The sequence below is a fragment of the Lepidothrix coronata genome, unplaced genomic scaffold (assembly GCF_001604755.1).
Source record: "Lepidothrix coronata isolate B3197 unplaced genomic scaffold, Lepidothrix_coronata-1.0 Scaffold41, whole genome shotgun sequence".
NCBI classification, from domain to species: domain Eukaryota; kingdom Metazoa; phylum Chordata; class Aves; order Passeriformes; family Pipridae; genus Lepidothrix; species Lepidothrix coronata.
This window is the reverse complement of record NW_016690221.1, coordinates 2683609-2699561: the sequence shown is the minus strand read 5'-3', so window position 1 is coordinate 2699561 and position 15953 is coordinate 2683609. Positions and strand designations below refer to the sequence as shown.

The window sequence follows — 15953 nt, the reverse complement described above, 5'->3', positions numbered from 1 at the left end:
AGCTTTCCTAAGGGTTTTGAGTGAGGACAAATTATTTTTAAAGAGGATTAATCTATAACTTCAACATGTGCATTTGCGAGTGTTTGTGGGTCTGATTCAAAGCCAGTGAACTCATTAGGCTCCCTATCGGTCCCTGACCAATTATTTTAAAACTAAATTTTAACACTGTTCTATAAATATTGCTCTTTTATTTTCTGGCCCTGTGGATGTGGCAATGTTTGCTACTGAGAGGTACATCTGATAGGAACAGTGAGTCAGACGGATTTCCTGAGGAGCAACTTCCAGAGGCAGAGGCAGCGTGTGAGGTTTCTCAATTCCCAACAATACCAATTAGATGGTCTCCTCACACAAACAGACTGCTAAAAAAAATAACTTTCACTAAAATAGCTCCAAGCCTCCTGCCTGGGTTTAAAATAAATCACCTTCTTCTTTAAATATGCCAAACAAAACTCATGTGGGCATCTGAAGAGCAAAGTTGCTAATGAGCAAGCCTGTCCTACCCGACAACTGTGGATATGTAAGATGTGTGTAGGAACTTGTAGCAAAACTGCAAAAGGGGGAGTTTCATACAGAATAAAAATTATAAGAGGTGAATAGTTTATGATTTGGAAGGCAGGTTCAGAAAGAAGCTTCTTTTCAAAGAGTTGCTGATTAAACCACTGCATACTCCTGTAAACATTTTGTGGTCTAACAGATCACTTTACACTTATAATAATCCTTCCTTTATTAATATGCTGCATTGTTCGTATATTTGGACCTAATTTTAAAAGCAAATTAAGGTTTCTAAGATGAAACTCACTGCCTGAGGCTGTATTTCATTTTGTGAAAAAAACCTCCAAACAACACATGAGCTAAGCTAACTGATTAAAGACAATATTTTCCTTATGGTTGATTAAAACCCTCGGGTGCATTCCAGCACGGTGGCCTGCTCTGCCAAAGACTGCACACCTCCAGGTGTGGTTAGGGCTCTGAAGATAATGTCATTTGCTTAGTTTTGATACCATATTTTCCTGCTTAGAATGGACAAATAAGCTAGGATGTAAAACATGCCAATTTTAAAATTATGAACAAATGACTTAACACAACAAAAGCAAGGTAATGAAATGAATGCTGTGAAATCTAGTTCAAGAAGAAAAGAGTCAGAACCACAGCACATGGCTGGCTCAAGCTGCGTGCCAAAGCACACAGTTTTATTATGTAGCTTCAAAATAAATATTATACTGCAAGGGTGTACTTACATCCACCTCGCCTTGGTCAATCACATAGAAGTTGTCTCCTTCATCACCTGGAAGCAAAATACAAAAGGTGATTGTTTCCTGAAGGTCTGCCAAGCTATTCAATAACTTCCTGTCCCTGTATTTAATCCTGTACATATTTGCACAGGTTTGTACACCAGATTACTTACAGAGAGATTAATTTTCTGAAACATCCTTGCCTATTTGCCTTCATAAATAAAAGTATCGTTATGATTTCTTGCTATTAATATCTTTCAATTGCATTAATTTATCTCTTTTGATTGATTCAACACTTCATTCAGTGTAAACACCCAAGATAATATAGCCTGAGGGTAATGAAGTCCTCCACAGCGTGCTGCAGGCATGCAGGTAAGTTGCCAAGTGCGATAAGTCTGATACAGCACAATGAGGTGTTGAATATTCCCAACAACCATAAAAATATTTTCCATCTCTAATTACTCTCAGCCAGCCTGTGCCACCCTTATGCATTCTGAGCTGAGGTTTACTTCCTGACTATCTTCAGTTAAGGAACGAAGAGCTTAATTTGAGTGCTGTTTATCTACATTTAACTGCAGCACTTTGAAACCCTGGAGATCTACTAGTGTGGTTTTGTAGGAGACCTCTCCATTTGTAGCAAAAAACCCTGCATCCATGAACTTATCACATAGCTGCACACTTAGATGCTTTTGGAATATGGTTATTCTTTCCATTAAGCAAAGAGGGTGAAATCTCAAATGGAGAGATGTGAATTATACAACCTTAGCAAACATAAAAGAGGAAAGGATTACCCTGTTGTATGACTGTTTCTCCTGCAATGTGTGTGACAGGGAACATGGCATCGAATATATCACTGGAAAAAAAAAAGAAACATTTATTAATAAATAAGACCTATTTCTTATCTAGCCAGCAGACCTACCTTCATTGTTTATTTAGCCTTCGTTAGCAGATTTTGCAGAAAAAGAAAAGGAGAATTTTAGCTGTAACTGGAAAGTGAACCCCTGCTCGGCAAGGAATCAAAATAACCAGTTATGCACAAGCTGTGGTTTAAAACTGAGACCATGATTCAGTGCGTGCTATTTTGAAAGAACTCCTGAATTATATGCAGAAAGGCACTTCTTGCAGCACTGCACAAACTAGCCAGCCTGAGTATTGCACTGTCTAAGCAGAGAGATTTGGGATTTCAGCTGCGATGGGTCTGTGCCCCAGCAGTGATTGTCAGATGCCCAAATGGGAGCTCTCCTCTTCTGAACATCTGGCCTCGCATTTACAAGCAAAACCTGTTCCACAGTACAGAGCACACTTGGAAAGGTAGATGGCTCTAAATTAACGCACCATAAGAGCTGGCAGGAGACTGCACTCACAGTGCAGAAGAGGCCAAACTCTGAAAATCTCAGCGAGTTGCTCGTGAGAAGGGAATCTGAGCGATGCTACAGAAAGAGGGGAGCTGCAGAAGAGCCTTGTGCTCATTAATCACAGCTGAATTACACACCTTGCCATGTCTCCAGCACACTGTCACATAGCCTTAAAAGGCCAGGCAGAGCAGTAGGGACGGGAACACACCCTGCACCAACACTTCGGGCAACTTGCCCAAATCCAGTCCTTTGTTTATTGAGGGAGACAGCAGGCTTCGTGGAGCCAGGGCTTCCTTTCCCCACATCAGATTTTGGGGAACTTATTTTCAGAAGCATGAACCACATCGAGATGGGCACTCCCCACCTCTCTTCCCCTTCCTATGCATCAGCCTCAAGGGCTAAAGGAAATAGCTCCCCAACACAAACAAAAGGCAGCAAGAGGGGATTGTTAACCAGTCTCTTCCCTGGTCTGGCCTAGGAATGGTCCGTCCAGAGACCACTGACAACAGCAGCAAGATGAAACACTTCAGCCTGGAATGGAGGAAAGTCCTCACAACCATGATGGAACGTGAACAGTGGAGAAACCCAAAATTTTCATCAAAATAGCCAGAAGATCAGCAAACAAACCCGTGAAACCTATGCTACATTTCAATGCCTTATATGGGAAATGCATACTGTAAAATCCCATTATTAGCTTATTTCCTGTTCAACTGTTCCAGACTTTATTCATGCTCAGTTCTAGGAAATGTTTCACTCCTAAGTTCAAATTGCTCATGTCTTTCCTCTTGAGCAGTCTGGATGTTTTTGCTCAGTATCACAGCTCTGCATCAGGAGAACTGGGAGATTTCAGACCAGGCAGCTCCTGTGGCTCTGCAGCACCTGCAAGGGATGCTCAGCCATGACCTAAATATAACAAAGCAATGTATTTCACCCCTGTTGTTTCATCAGGCCCACTCCATGCTATTCCTACTCACATCCAGGAAACACCTCCACCACGGATACAGACCAAAACTTTCAGCTGACAGTGTAATGAACCCAAAGTCTATTAGCAGCAACAGCACATCTACACTAATATTCTTCTGGAGAGCAGAATATAGGTGTAAATATTCTAACACCCCACATATGATGGGGTGAAGTCCTAATCTTATTTCAGTGAAGTCTTAATCTTATTAGACCAAGACTTGGATTTTTAAAGAGACCTTTGAAGGACATGTCATCAAACATGTCCTGAGGTACACAGGAAAACACAGACACACAAGTTACCCAAAGTTGTGGTGGTGCTGATTTACAACTCCAGAGTGAAACAAGGGCATGTCTTTGATATAAATATAAGTGACCAATAATATCACACCTGTCACTGACAACACATCATGATGTTTTTTCCTACTAGGGAATTATTGTTCTTAACTGATATAGTTAGGCCAAGATCTCTCACAGTGATTAATGAGCCGTAGTGTTTCTGCTTTTGGATGCTCAATTTGAGATTCATTAAACATCCTCAGATCTCCAATGATATGGATCAGCAGGCAGCCTCAAAGTTTCTCAGCCTACAAGTCTGGCAGCCAATAACTGGGCCATTCAGAATACCACCAAAGAAAATCACCCTTCTGGAAATTATCATCTCCTAAAGTACCAAATGCTTAAGGTCCCTGTAAGAAATCTGCCTTTTGATTTAACTCAGACTGAGTGTAGAATCTGTTTGGAAACTTTTCTTTTTGCCTTTATCCTCAGCATCTGAAATAAATACAAAAATGTCACAAGGATCAATATACCAAAATACTTTGAAAATTTGAAAAATTTGTTCCCGACTCAAGCCAAAATCTGTACATATTTTCCACCTCCCCAATAAAGGTCTGATGCTCCATATTCAGTTCCAGCCATGTGTCCTGGGCCTGCACCATGTAGAGAAAGCAAATTTTAAATCCTGAATAAGTTAAGGCACTTGCTAAAGACATAAACAATACAGCCAAGGCCAAAAACATGGTCTGATGTTTTTTCCTGTACCACACACCTGTTTATGAGACATTCAAAATCATTCTCTGCTCATTACAGCAAAAAACAGCTCTTACAAATCCAGTGCTGCAACCATCCCAGCACCAAGCACAGACTGTAATTAGGCTCTTCTCCAGCTCTGCAAAGGTAGGTAGTTGTATTTCTTGGGTTGTGTTAAAGGTTGTGTTAAATTATTAGGGTCAAACACATGCAAACACATTCCTGACAACCAAATTTTTTTCAAGCAGGTTTTATTCCGGCATAAAAAGCAAGCCAGAAAATCAGTAGTTAAGTCTTCAAATGTTGAACTACCATGATTTCATCTTCTGTCTGAGCTGCAGCACCAAGAACACAGCAGCCTCTGTCTCCTGCCCCTGCACTGTTGACACCGACCATGCTCACAACCCTTTGTGCTCAACTGATATGGAAATGGTTTGATTTCTTGCCAGGATTTTTATGATTGTGCTGTAAGTGAGAACTGCTCAGAGGGATTTCTTTATTTTGTTGACAATGTATCGTTTGCCTTCTTTCCAGATGACTTATTCAGGTGATGGATGAAGAAAATAGGGCACCAGATCTGGTATTTAAGCTGTTGTTTCAGGAGACTGCAAGAGAGCTGCAACGGACCAAGAGAGCTGCTCTGCCCCCAGCGTGTCCTGGGCTCAGCATCAGCACTGGGAGGGCTCTTTCTCACCCTCTCCAGAGCCAAAGCTTTTGACAGGCTTTGCAATTTTTTCACAGCTTCCCTAACTCCTCCCAGAGGATCTATATCTGGTTACTCGTGGCACTCGGAGTCAGACATTTGTTCCAATCAAAAGGTATCAAGGGTAATTTTTTGGCTTGGAAAGTGTAGTTGCAGGTGGGTCTGTATGAACCGGAATATCCATGTTTGGATCCAAAAGGAGATGCTAGCAGGACATCACTAATGCTTTCCAGGGGGATTTCTGCAGGTTTAATTCCTTGTAACCTTTCAATAGTATCATTCGAAAACAAATCAGAAGAAAAGATTGAGAGCAGCAGAGAACATACAGAGAGCAGTGAACTAGTCCAACAAAGTGAAACCAAGAAATGCGTTTAGACACGAAATCTCTATCTATTCAATCAAAAAATACCAGCTGTCTTCTTAGGGAATATCAAAATTTAAAAGACTTTTTTTAAAAGGTCAAAGATATCAAAGGCTTGCAGCAAGTTTTAACACATAGAGTGTCTTCCATGAGTGTACACGGAATTACAAACAACTGTGATCAGGCCTGGAATCACAGGGGCTGATCCTCTGCTGTCTGGCATCTCTGATGACTCCTGGCCACCTGGCCAGTTTGAAGTAATTCCCTTCTCATGCCAAGAAGGCAAACTCCACTCAAACCAATGAGACTGCAGCTATTTAGACCAGAAAAAAAAAATCTATCGCAGTGACTGCAAAGTAAATATGATGAAACACTTTGCTGATTTAATTCAGTAGCATTTTATAGACCCCATTTGCCAAGAGGCAAATGCCCGTGCTAAGAGGAAGCCAGTGGAGAGGGCAGGGCCAAGGGTTTCTCTTTCTCACGAGAAAAAGTGAGTGATAAAAATAAATCATCTCATCTGCTTTTACACCGGGGCTGCTTGGAGTCGACGTAGAATAGGAGATGGAAAAAAAATGATGTGCACTGTGGGTAATATAGCACTGGCAATAGGCAACTGAGAAGAAGCTTGTTAAAACAAAGCCAGAGAAAGAGAATTCCAAGCACTTTCAGAACCAGACCATGGCAATGGCCAAAATAGGGAAACTATGTAAGACAATTTATCAGTTTCACAATCAGATTTCTTTCCAGCCCTCGCTGTGCTGAATGCATTGCAGGGAAGGAAAAATAGAAGAGACAAAATGTATATGTGTTAGGCAAAAATGGAAAATCCTCGTTATACCTGCAGGTTATAATTTGTCAAGAGTTCAATCAGAACAATTTCATTGTGCAGGCAGCCTCAGGAAGCCTTCAATGTGTGTGCTATGCAGAGTTTTTTTTCTTCTTTTGCTATCTCTCCAGCAAAACAAAGCCAGCCCTGTTTGTTGAGGACAGCTTTAAAAGATATGGAGCTGTTCTGGCATAATTCAACAAAAGACATGCAACATTTTCTCGCAGTGAGGCTGCCCTAGCAGGAGGATTCAAGCATTTTAAACCTTTCCTACTTACATACCTTTAAAGTTTAGTAAACAGAGTTGATAGTGACTCCACCCTCCTTTAGCTGTAGCTCTTGTGTCTGGGTACTATCTGGGTACTATTTTAAGATTTCTGAAGTGTGTGTGTGTGTGTGGGGGGGTGTTGTATGGGGTCTTCTTGTGTATGTCTAAGATTTTCTTATGATTCATTTCCTGAAAAGACAACAACTTTCTAGCAATTGTTCTAACAACAGCTTCCCCTGCTCTGTAAGGATGAAGAGCACAGAATTCAAACCAAACTGGCTTCAATAAACATCTGTGTAGAGAGGGAATAAACATGGTACTTTGCCACAGAATAAATTGCAAGGATCTCTGCAAGGCTCTCTCTGGAAGTATAAGGCTTCAATCCATACTGCTTGTTCCTTGGAATGCTGCAAGTCCTTCCTGATGTACACTACTGAAACCACCAAGAACTATTAATATGATTTACTGACTACTGAGAATAAAGGCAAAGAACCCAGGTAAAATAAAAGATTCCCTTTTAGAGGTATTTAAAATCAACAGCCCCAAGCTTACAATTGCTATAACCAAATATGTGGTGTCATAGGCATGTACCTAAGAAAGAGTCAGTACAGAAGCCTTAACAAAAACATTACCCATCTGCTTCTCTTAATGTCTTTTCCTGTTAGGACAGCAACAAATTAATTATAGCAGCTTACAAAGCTATTAACAATTTAGAATATTTAATTACTTTGTTACAATGGCTGACAATTACTTATTATTGCAATTAAGACATGCATTAATTTTACCATAATGACTATATAAGTCTTTGAAATTGGACATGAGAAGACTGTGAATGGCAGGGTAACATTTAAAGTCCATGTCTAATTCCACAACATTTATTAAGTCACAGGTCCACATAACTAGCAGACACGTGAAACAGAAAGAAATAAAAATCTGTCATCTTCTATTTCTGTGAAATATTTCCACTTTTACTGTTTTATGAAGTCCTTTTATAGGTTAATTAATTATTATAGCCAATGAACAGAATACAGCTTCACGAGCAGAGCATCAATTCATTTTACAGACTCTACACATCTACGTGCCAATGGGTCACATCACCTTCACAAGTTAACAGCTTTCAGAGACAGTTTCTGCAGGGATCTCCATCTGGAAAACTATCTGCCATGGATTACTGCAACAAGAGGTACAAAAAGGGGCCAAACCTTGTGGCTCAAGAATGACAAGGTCCAATCCCACACTTTGGCCTCTTTTCCTCCCACCCCTCAGAAGCATCACTTCATTGAAGTCACACTGCCAAGCCCTGGCTGAGGGAATCGATTATTTCCCTCTGTTCATGCCTTGTGGGACAGCCTGGAGTACCATGGCCAGTTTTGGGCTCCCCCTTACAAGAAACACACTGACAAACAGTGAGTGCTCAAAGTAGCTCAGGGCCTGGAGCACACAGCAGATGCAAAGAAGGTGGGAAAGGTGTCTTCTGAAAACATAGTCAGGGAGATCCTATTGCTGTTAAGAGAAGAGGCACAAATTGGAACAGAGGAAATTACCAACCTATATAAAGAAAAAAAAATTTGCTATGAGGGTGGTCAAACACTGGAAGAGGGGCCCAGGGAAGGGGATTGTTTCCAAGCTGGGCAAGGCTCTGGGTTAGAGCAGCCAACTCTGCGCAGACCGGCTTCGAGCGGGAGGTCGGAGCAGGGATGTCTGGAAGCCCCGTCCACCTGCCGGGAGCCCAGGGCTTGGCACTGAGCTTCTCCCAGTGGGAGGGATGAGGTGGTCCTGGGCCCAGCCGCAGACACGGGGGAGGCAGGGGAGGGTGAGTCAGGAGGCCAGCTGGAGAAAATCCCATGCATAATGCACGGAAAATATGCTCTCTGTGTACTGACGGAGGAATATCTGCCCTCCTGCATGAATAATTGCAAAGAGGCTGTATCCCAGCTTCCCATCACTGACAGCACTGCTCATCAGCAGAGCCTGTGCATACCAGGAGGCCTTGATTAGAAACTGGGTAACATGATTTTGGGGGGGAAAAAAGCAATTTGCTCAAAAAACTGGATATTCCTGTGGAAAACGGCTGATGTCATGTCCAATTTAAAATGTTTTAAAAGTTTTGAAACTGTCCCATTGTCCTACTGTGATATCTTCAGAGGATCTACTTTTCACTGTGAAATTACTTCAAAGTTACATTTCTTAATAATAAGTTAAAATCAAAATAAGGCATTGCTGAAAATGCTATTTCTGTTGAACTTAATCATATTTCTTTTCTTTTTTCCTCTGTGTGAGCATTCTCAAGATTTTCATCTTGGAACTAAGATTCAAGATGAGAGAGGAATTTAAATGCCAAAAGAAAAGCAAACAAGCAAAAAAAAAAAAACTCCCAGAGAAACTTGGATCAATAAAATACATTTTCTACTTGCTTACGATGTACAAATATATGCATACAGATATAGAGAAACACACATACTAGACTGTACAGGATTCTTTCTGGTTTAGTAGGTACCATATAGTGATTAGGAACTCTCTCCTTGGCCAGCAGGTACCAGAGTCTAATGCAGAGACATTTACAGAGATTTTATGCTGTAAGAACACAGCATTGCTGCAAGCATACTTTACTAAAACACTGATTTTGAGAAAGCTCCAAATACATCATTATTTGAAGCATGAAAGGGCACTGTAATGAAGTCAAAGGTGTTATTTTTATGCACTGGCATCGTAGAAGTGACCCAAGGGAAGGCTTAGCACAATGACCAACCATGCTCTTCAGACAAAGTGGGCCAAATTCAACCCAGCTGTCACCAAAATGAGGTTGGTGTATCTGAACTGACTAAAGAGGAGGATGACCCTTTATGTCCCACGTGAGTATATGATTTACATTTTCCCCACAATTAATTACTTGTCATTTTCTAAAAATTCTGGAAAAGCAATGGAGGACATCACACTGAAAAAATAAGCATTTTAACTTCATAGTTTAAAGAATAAGCATTTTAACTTAGTAACTGAAAGAAAATTTCTTCTCCTGGGACCAAAACACAACATCACAAGAATAATTATCATCCCCAAAACAAGCCTCTGTTGTTATTAATATGAAGCAAATTCCACCAGTGATAAAGGGTGACCACAACAAAGTCATATTTGAACAGTTTATCCTTCCTGGTACTTTTAAATCCTTTCACTCTTTACTTTCAAGCTCCCTCTTCTGGACTATCCCAATGAAGCTGGAGAGGCACTATGCACTCATCCTTACTTCAGGAATCAGGTAATAAAGCTGAAGAAGCCCTGGGCAAATGGCACTGATACAGATCTCTGATCACTGTGTCCCAATTCCATAGTTACTACAGCTGAAGTTATCTGAAATTACAGCAGTATAAGCTGAGATTTAAAGAGGTCCCAGAGGGTTGCAATTGGAAATGCACAATTATGCAATCTCTTGGAGTAAATGATGGAGAAGATGTCCCTCAATATAGGGACGAGGAACATATATCCCTAGGGATATTCTTATATAGGAACACAGGACATTATTTTCAAAAATAAACTATAATAAATTGTATTTCACATGTACCTAAGTAAATATGAAGAAAACCATACTATACACATTACCTTACATTTCACATTATGCAGTGAAGAGGAATATCTCCCCCTCAACAATAATAGCATTTTCTGTTTTGCTTTTCAGATTGAGATAGAGGACATTCTTTCATGAAAATTAAATTATATGTGTTTGTTTTCTTGCATCCCTGTGATTAGCAAATTTCTGACAGGAGAAAGTTTTATTCTACTAATTCACTCGATTTTCCTATTCAGAGCATGTCTACACACAAACTGTTGTGGTTGTGGAACTTGGACATGAACATATTAATCTATTTTCTTTTTTTTTTCCAGTTTTTTTTCTGCACTCTGTGAAGGAATCACTTCCAACAGCTTTCTATAAATATAGGAAAATTAAACTGTATTTGATAATTATAATTGTTCCTTCGAATCATATACTTACTGCTCCTACGCACTGTTTTTATGGCTATAGCTTGTGCACCTAAAAGAAAGGTTTGAGTGCTACAAGACAGCACCTCTGCCTGGCAACTATATCAGAACTATTATTTATTAGGCTAAAATCTTTACCCTTCGTGCCTGGTGGCCCTTGCCATTAACATAAAAATCAGAATACTCCAAGAATGCTAAAGACACTAAAGAATAACACGATGCTAAAGAGCAATATGATGCTCAGTAAATGCAGTTAGAGGGGGTTTTGTTCATGTAAGGTAGTTTAGTACATCAGGAAACTCCTGGGGTAATTCTGATAATATATGTGTCGATATAAAGTGCTCCTGGAAAAGCTGGGGAGCGAGGAGAGACCGAAGCCAAGGCTCTGCAGAGTTGTAGCTCCAAGTCACTCAGCGTGTGCTGCAACCAATCAAGCAGTGTTTGACACGCGTCTCCTCTGGCTGACAAGCTCATAACACACGGCTGCAGCCATCTCCCACATCTTGCTTAATTAATTTCCACCCTTGTTGCGAGCTCCCACACCTGGAGGTACCAAACAGCTGTGCACAATAAAAGCACTTTAACCTGCGTTAGCGGATAGGATTCAATTTGGTTTGTAATTGGATCGGTAAATGAAATCATTATAAAATAGCTGATAGAGGTTCTCTAGAATGAGTCAGAATGGGTTTTTAAAAGTGTGTAAATCTACTGTTAAGGAGCTGATGAATAAAATTCACATCTGACACAAAACCACATGTCCACAAGCCCTTGCTTTTCTATTTGCATATCTGTTATAGCTTACAGACATGTGCAAACTCCTACACCCACGCATTTTCCTTATGTTTTCCTTAAGTTCATCATTACTCCCCTTCATCTGTGATTCACAGCATTTCCGAGATAGAATCTTCTACAATAAAACGAACTAGAGATAAAATTTTCCCAGACAATAAATACTTCTTTTGTAGGAGTTTTTTCAGTGAACTATCGCAATTAAGCAGCTTCATTTTTTACAGCTCCACTGATTCAAAGAAGGAGAAAATAGAGATTGATTAGATCAGACGATACATGCGTGTTTTCTTAAGTGGTCTGCATTTGCAGGGCTCCAAGGAAAGGGAACTTTTTAAGCATGAAAAGCATAAATCTGTAGATGCACAAACACAGACCTAAGGGCGCACTTCCTTCATACCTGTGGAAATAAATTCAGACACCATTACATTACTTCCTTCCATCTTTCTTATTAATTTTCTTTCTGAGCCTTCACTAACCATTACAATGCACATCAAAGACATCTTGAAGAGACCCAGCAGTATCCCTGGCAGCAACACCTGCTCCTTCCAACCTCCCAGCACTCATTCCCCAGCAGTTCACTGTGTTTCTAAAACCTGCCCAGCAAACACTGCACTAACCTCCTTCTTCCGCATTCTGCTGCAAACATCACAAAAATCACGAGTGCCCAGAGTTAAATTCTGCAGTGTAACAGTGCACGGGGCTACTTTTATCTCTCCACAGCGATAGCAGATCTGGAAATCTCAGCTATGCTGGGCTTTCATTAGCATAGCTGGGATGGGAGAGGGGGAAAAGCGGTGTTGTATATGCCTTCCTGCATATCTGCAGTACATTTTTTAAATGCCTGGTTGAAAGGGAACATGAAGAATTCACCAGGCAGGCTGGTGGATCAGTATTAAGGCCGACATTTGTGGTCACTTTTAGTCCAAACCTTCAAACACCTTTGCTTGGCTCTGCTAACTCTGTGTTTGCTTTCATGCTGGTATAATTTTTAAGCAATTTCTCAGCAGAAAGAATTATATTTTATGGCATTAAATAAACAAGGACAAACTCAGCCCCGAAACAAATTGCAAAAAAACTTGCCGGAGTACATTATCACACGACTCATGTTGCTTCCTCCCAACTAAATTACCCTCCCAGTTTACAGATTTCTGTTTAATTTGGCCTCTGGCATGACAGAAAGGATTTTTTTGCCCATTTACACAACTCTATGAATCAAAGGTTGACAACAGTAAGCTGCTCCTCAGTCTGACTTGGAGGCATGCACCGAAAACCAGCCAAGTGCTGTACTTGCTCTATCAGGTCTCTCACATGAACCAGCTACGATATGGCCTGTAGCACACACATCCCTCTGGGAAAAGAAATGCTTCACAGTTCCTTCCCTCAAAGACTTGATGTATCAGCAGCTATAATTGCTCTGGATCTTGAATCCTGGCTGCGTTCGCTGCTCCAACACCAGCACCTTACTCTGTCTGTAAGATGAGAACTGATTTAGGTTAGGTTTAAAAAATAGTTTTGAAAAAACAGATGATTTTGCTGTTTAAGGAACATATCTCCACTGGTTTAAATATATTTTTTAATGTAGGGCAAGCAGGTTTTATCTGTATTGATATGAAATTCCAAAACACAATAAAGAAATGAAGCAGAAATTTCTATACCAAAGCCCACTTAGAAATAAATCCAATTAAAGGGAAAAATAGGACAAGAGAACAACTAATTCCTTGTCTTTGCTTCTCTTCAAGGAATATTCATATAAATCCCTGGTCTGACATTTATGCTATTTCATGTGACAGGGATCAGAAGCCTCCATAGCACAATGTTTTTAAACCATTTACTGCAGCAGCACCTTTATAAAGGATAATAGAAACCTCTCCACATGCACAGAACATTTTCTATAGGCTCACAAAGGGTTTAACCCTGCAAGCTTTTATCCATGTGAACAGTCAGCACTCTAAGTTGGAATAAAAGGAGTAATTTAATGAAAAGGGGGTGGTAGCATCAGGGATTTGGAGTGAGAACATTCTGGGATGAAGAACATGTCTCTTATCTGTGCTGGTGAAGTGGTTTGTAATCAGGAGTATTAGATATGTGCTTTGTGGTGGAGTAATAATAACAATAACAAGGAAAATTTTGAGACCAGTGCCTGAATTAAGTGACTGTCCTGAAGCCTTCAGGCTCCTTTATTTAAAAGGGAGGTTTTCACAACTCATGGACCCACATCATAGGCTTCTTCTCTGTTCCTGTGGCCAGAGGAGGTGAGAAGAGGTCATAAGCATTTAGACTCCACTTTGCATCTCACTTTTTATGGGAGGACATCAGGAGAGACCCCACCCATGGCTGAATGGCTCAAGATAACATTCAGATGCAATGCTCATGCCTAAGTATAAGGGTAGGAAAGGGCACTGTCTGTGCCTGTTTGGGGGTGACAGCCCAGACTGATTCACAAAGCAATGTTCCTTTGGGACACTTCACTTTGAATCTAGACTGAGATGGTTTCACACCAAACCAGATTGCAATTAGAAAGAAAAACTTTAATAAGGACACTGCAGAGAAATTTCACTTGGTGAGGGTCAAAAGAGAAGGGAGGCAGAAGGCAGCAAAAAGTGTTTCTTAAATGGAGGAGATAAAGATGGCAGGAGATAAAAAGGTCAGACTAGGTGGTCTAAAGGTCCCTGCTAACCCTAAACTCAGTGACAGATACAGAAAAGCAAACACTTGATCTCGGAAAGATTTGCTCATACAAAGAAAAAAGCCCAGAGAAGAGGCAGCAATCAAAGCAATGCTTCTACCCCGGTAGGTAAATACGTGATGAACCACACAAACACACACGGGTGCTCTGGGCCACCTCCCTCTCCACTGGACACAGCAACTTGCACTCACATTCCTGAGATTCTCCTCAGAAAACACACCACACACTTTCTGCACCACCTCAGCAGTAATATCAGAGGTTATTAAAAAAAATCTTAAATGAATAAACGCCTGAAAAATAAACTGCTTATGCGCCATAGGATTTGTAACACTAAGTTGACTTTAAAATAGACTAATACATGCAAAGGTCACTAAAATATTTATATTAATGATGGAGCTGAACACTAAGCAGATATTGACTTCTGTTAAGGTGAACCTCAAGATTTATTGGCTTAAGAGGTAAACATTGACTGAGACAAATCCAAGGTCAATATTTACTACCAAGGACAATAAATCTTGGTGGCCTATGCAACATGAAATAAATAAATATATATGTATATATACATTCATAGACACAAGTATATCTACAGATATTTACACAAATTCTTCAGAAGAATGATCACCAACCTCATTTTCTACAGTTTTCTTAATTATGCCAGAAAGAACCAATGAACAATTATGGATCAGTGTTAAGAAGCATCTATTCAGCACTGATGATATCTTAGGGTGACATTTCTGCTTCTCCAAGTGACTCTCTGTGCCTTCTGAGCCAGGTAAAGGTTTCTCAGACACAAAAGGAAGTCAAACCAGCTGCCCTATTTCCATCTTGGCTTGAGAACCCTTGCTTGTAACTCAAGCAGCAGAATTACATGCAGCAAAGTAGTTTGAATATTTTTCAAGCTCTGGACTTATCAGCCAGAAAGATTTCTGATGGAGCACTTCTGAATTCAATGTACCTTCATCTAAGGTCAAGTTTCTTCCCACGAGAGACAAGCGTGGGAGGGGAACACCTGGATGTTCTGGAAGTGTTTTAACAAGAAGCACTTTTACTGTATTTGTGGTCAATTTTGTACGAGCTCAGAACAAAGATGTATCAATCAAATCTAGCAAAATAAATAAATAAAAGCACTGGATGACTTTCAGAGTTACAGGCTTTTTCCTTGAACTAGAAAAGCAAATAAATTTAACAGGGGTGCTGACAAAAGTAGACCTTCTTCCTCCAAACATTATACAAGATCTAAGCCAAAAGGAAACAGATGACTTTGTGTGTTTGTAGGAAGTGATTAGAGAAGATAGAACTTAATTTATTAAGATGGGAGACGGTGATTCTTTTGTTGACTTTTCAGGTCAAGTGTTAAAACCTTCTGCAAATAAGGCAGCAGATACACTACAACTGAGCCTTGGTGGTTCAGGAGACTGGGCTTTCTGATACTCGAGGTTTTTCTTGTTCTTTGAACAATTGTTTTGGAAAGCCAAGTGAGAGAAATTTGCAGTCCTTTCCCGTGTTTCCTGGTGGCCTCTCCTCTGCCAACTACACCAGCCTGGGTGGGCAGCTGGAGGCTGGTTTGGACCAACCTATACTTACCACCCCGACACAGGACACTGCCTAAAGCCAACAGGGACAGCTCCCACATGACTTCTCAGTTTTTTCCTACAAGGGACAACAGAACAGGCTAAAAAGAATAAAGGAAAAAAGGAAATAAAGGCGAAAAGAACAAAATAACAAAAAAAAAAAAAAAAAAAAAAAAAAAAAAAAAAAAAAAAAAA

The 15953-nt window shown here is 40.3% G+C and overlaps 1 protein-coding gene across 2 annotated transcripts in view; it reads right to left on the bottom strand.

Moving 5' to 3' along the window:
• The window catches only part of PRKAR1B (protein kinase cAMP-dependent type I regulatory subunit beta), a 93395-nt gene that overhangs the window by 39449 nt on the left and 37993 nt on the right, over positions 1-15953 (bottom strand). For both annotated transcript variants that reach the window (XM_017813607.1, XM_017813606.1), the window contains exons 5-6: positions 2024-2085; positions 1239-1285 (exon numbers count right to left, since the gene is read on the bottom strand). In XM_017813607.1, coding sequence (XP_017669096.1) covers positions 1239-1285; positions 2024-2085 — 109 coding nt within the window. The remainder of the gene's footprint in view (positions 1-1238; positions 1286-2023; positions 2086-15953) is intronic.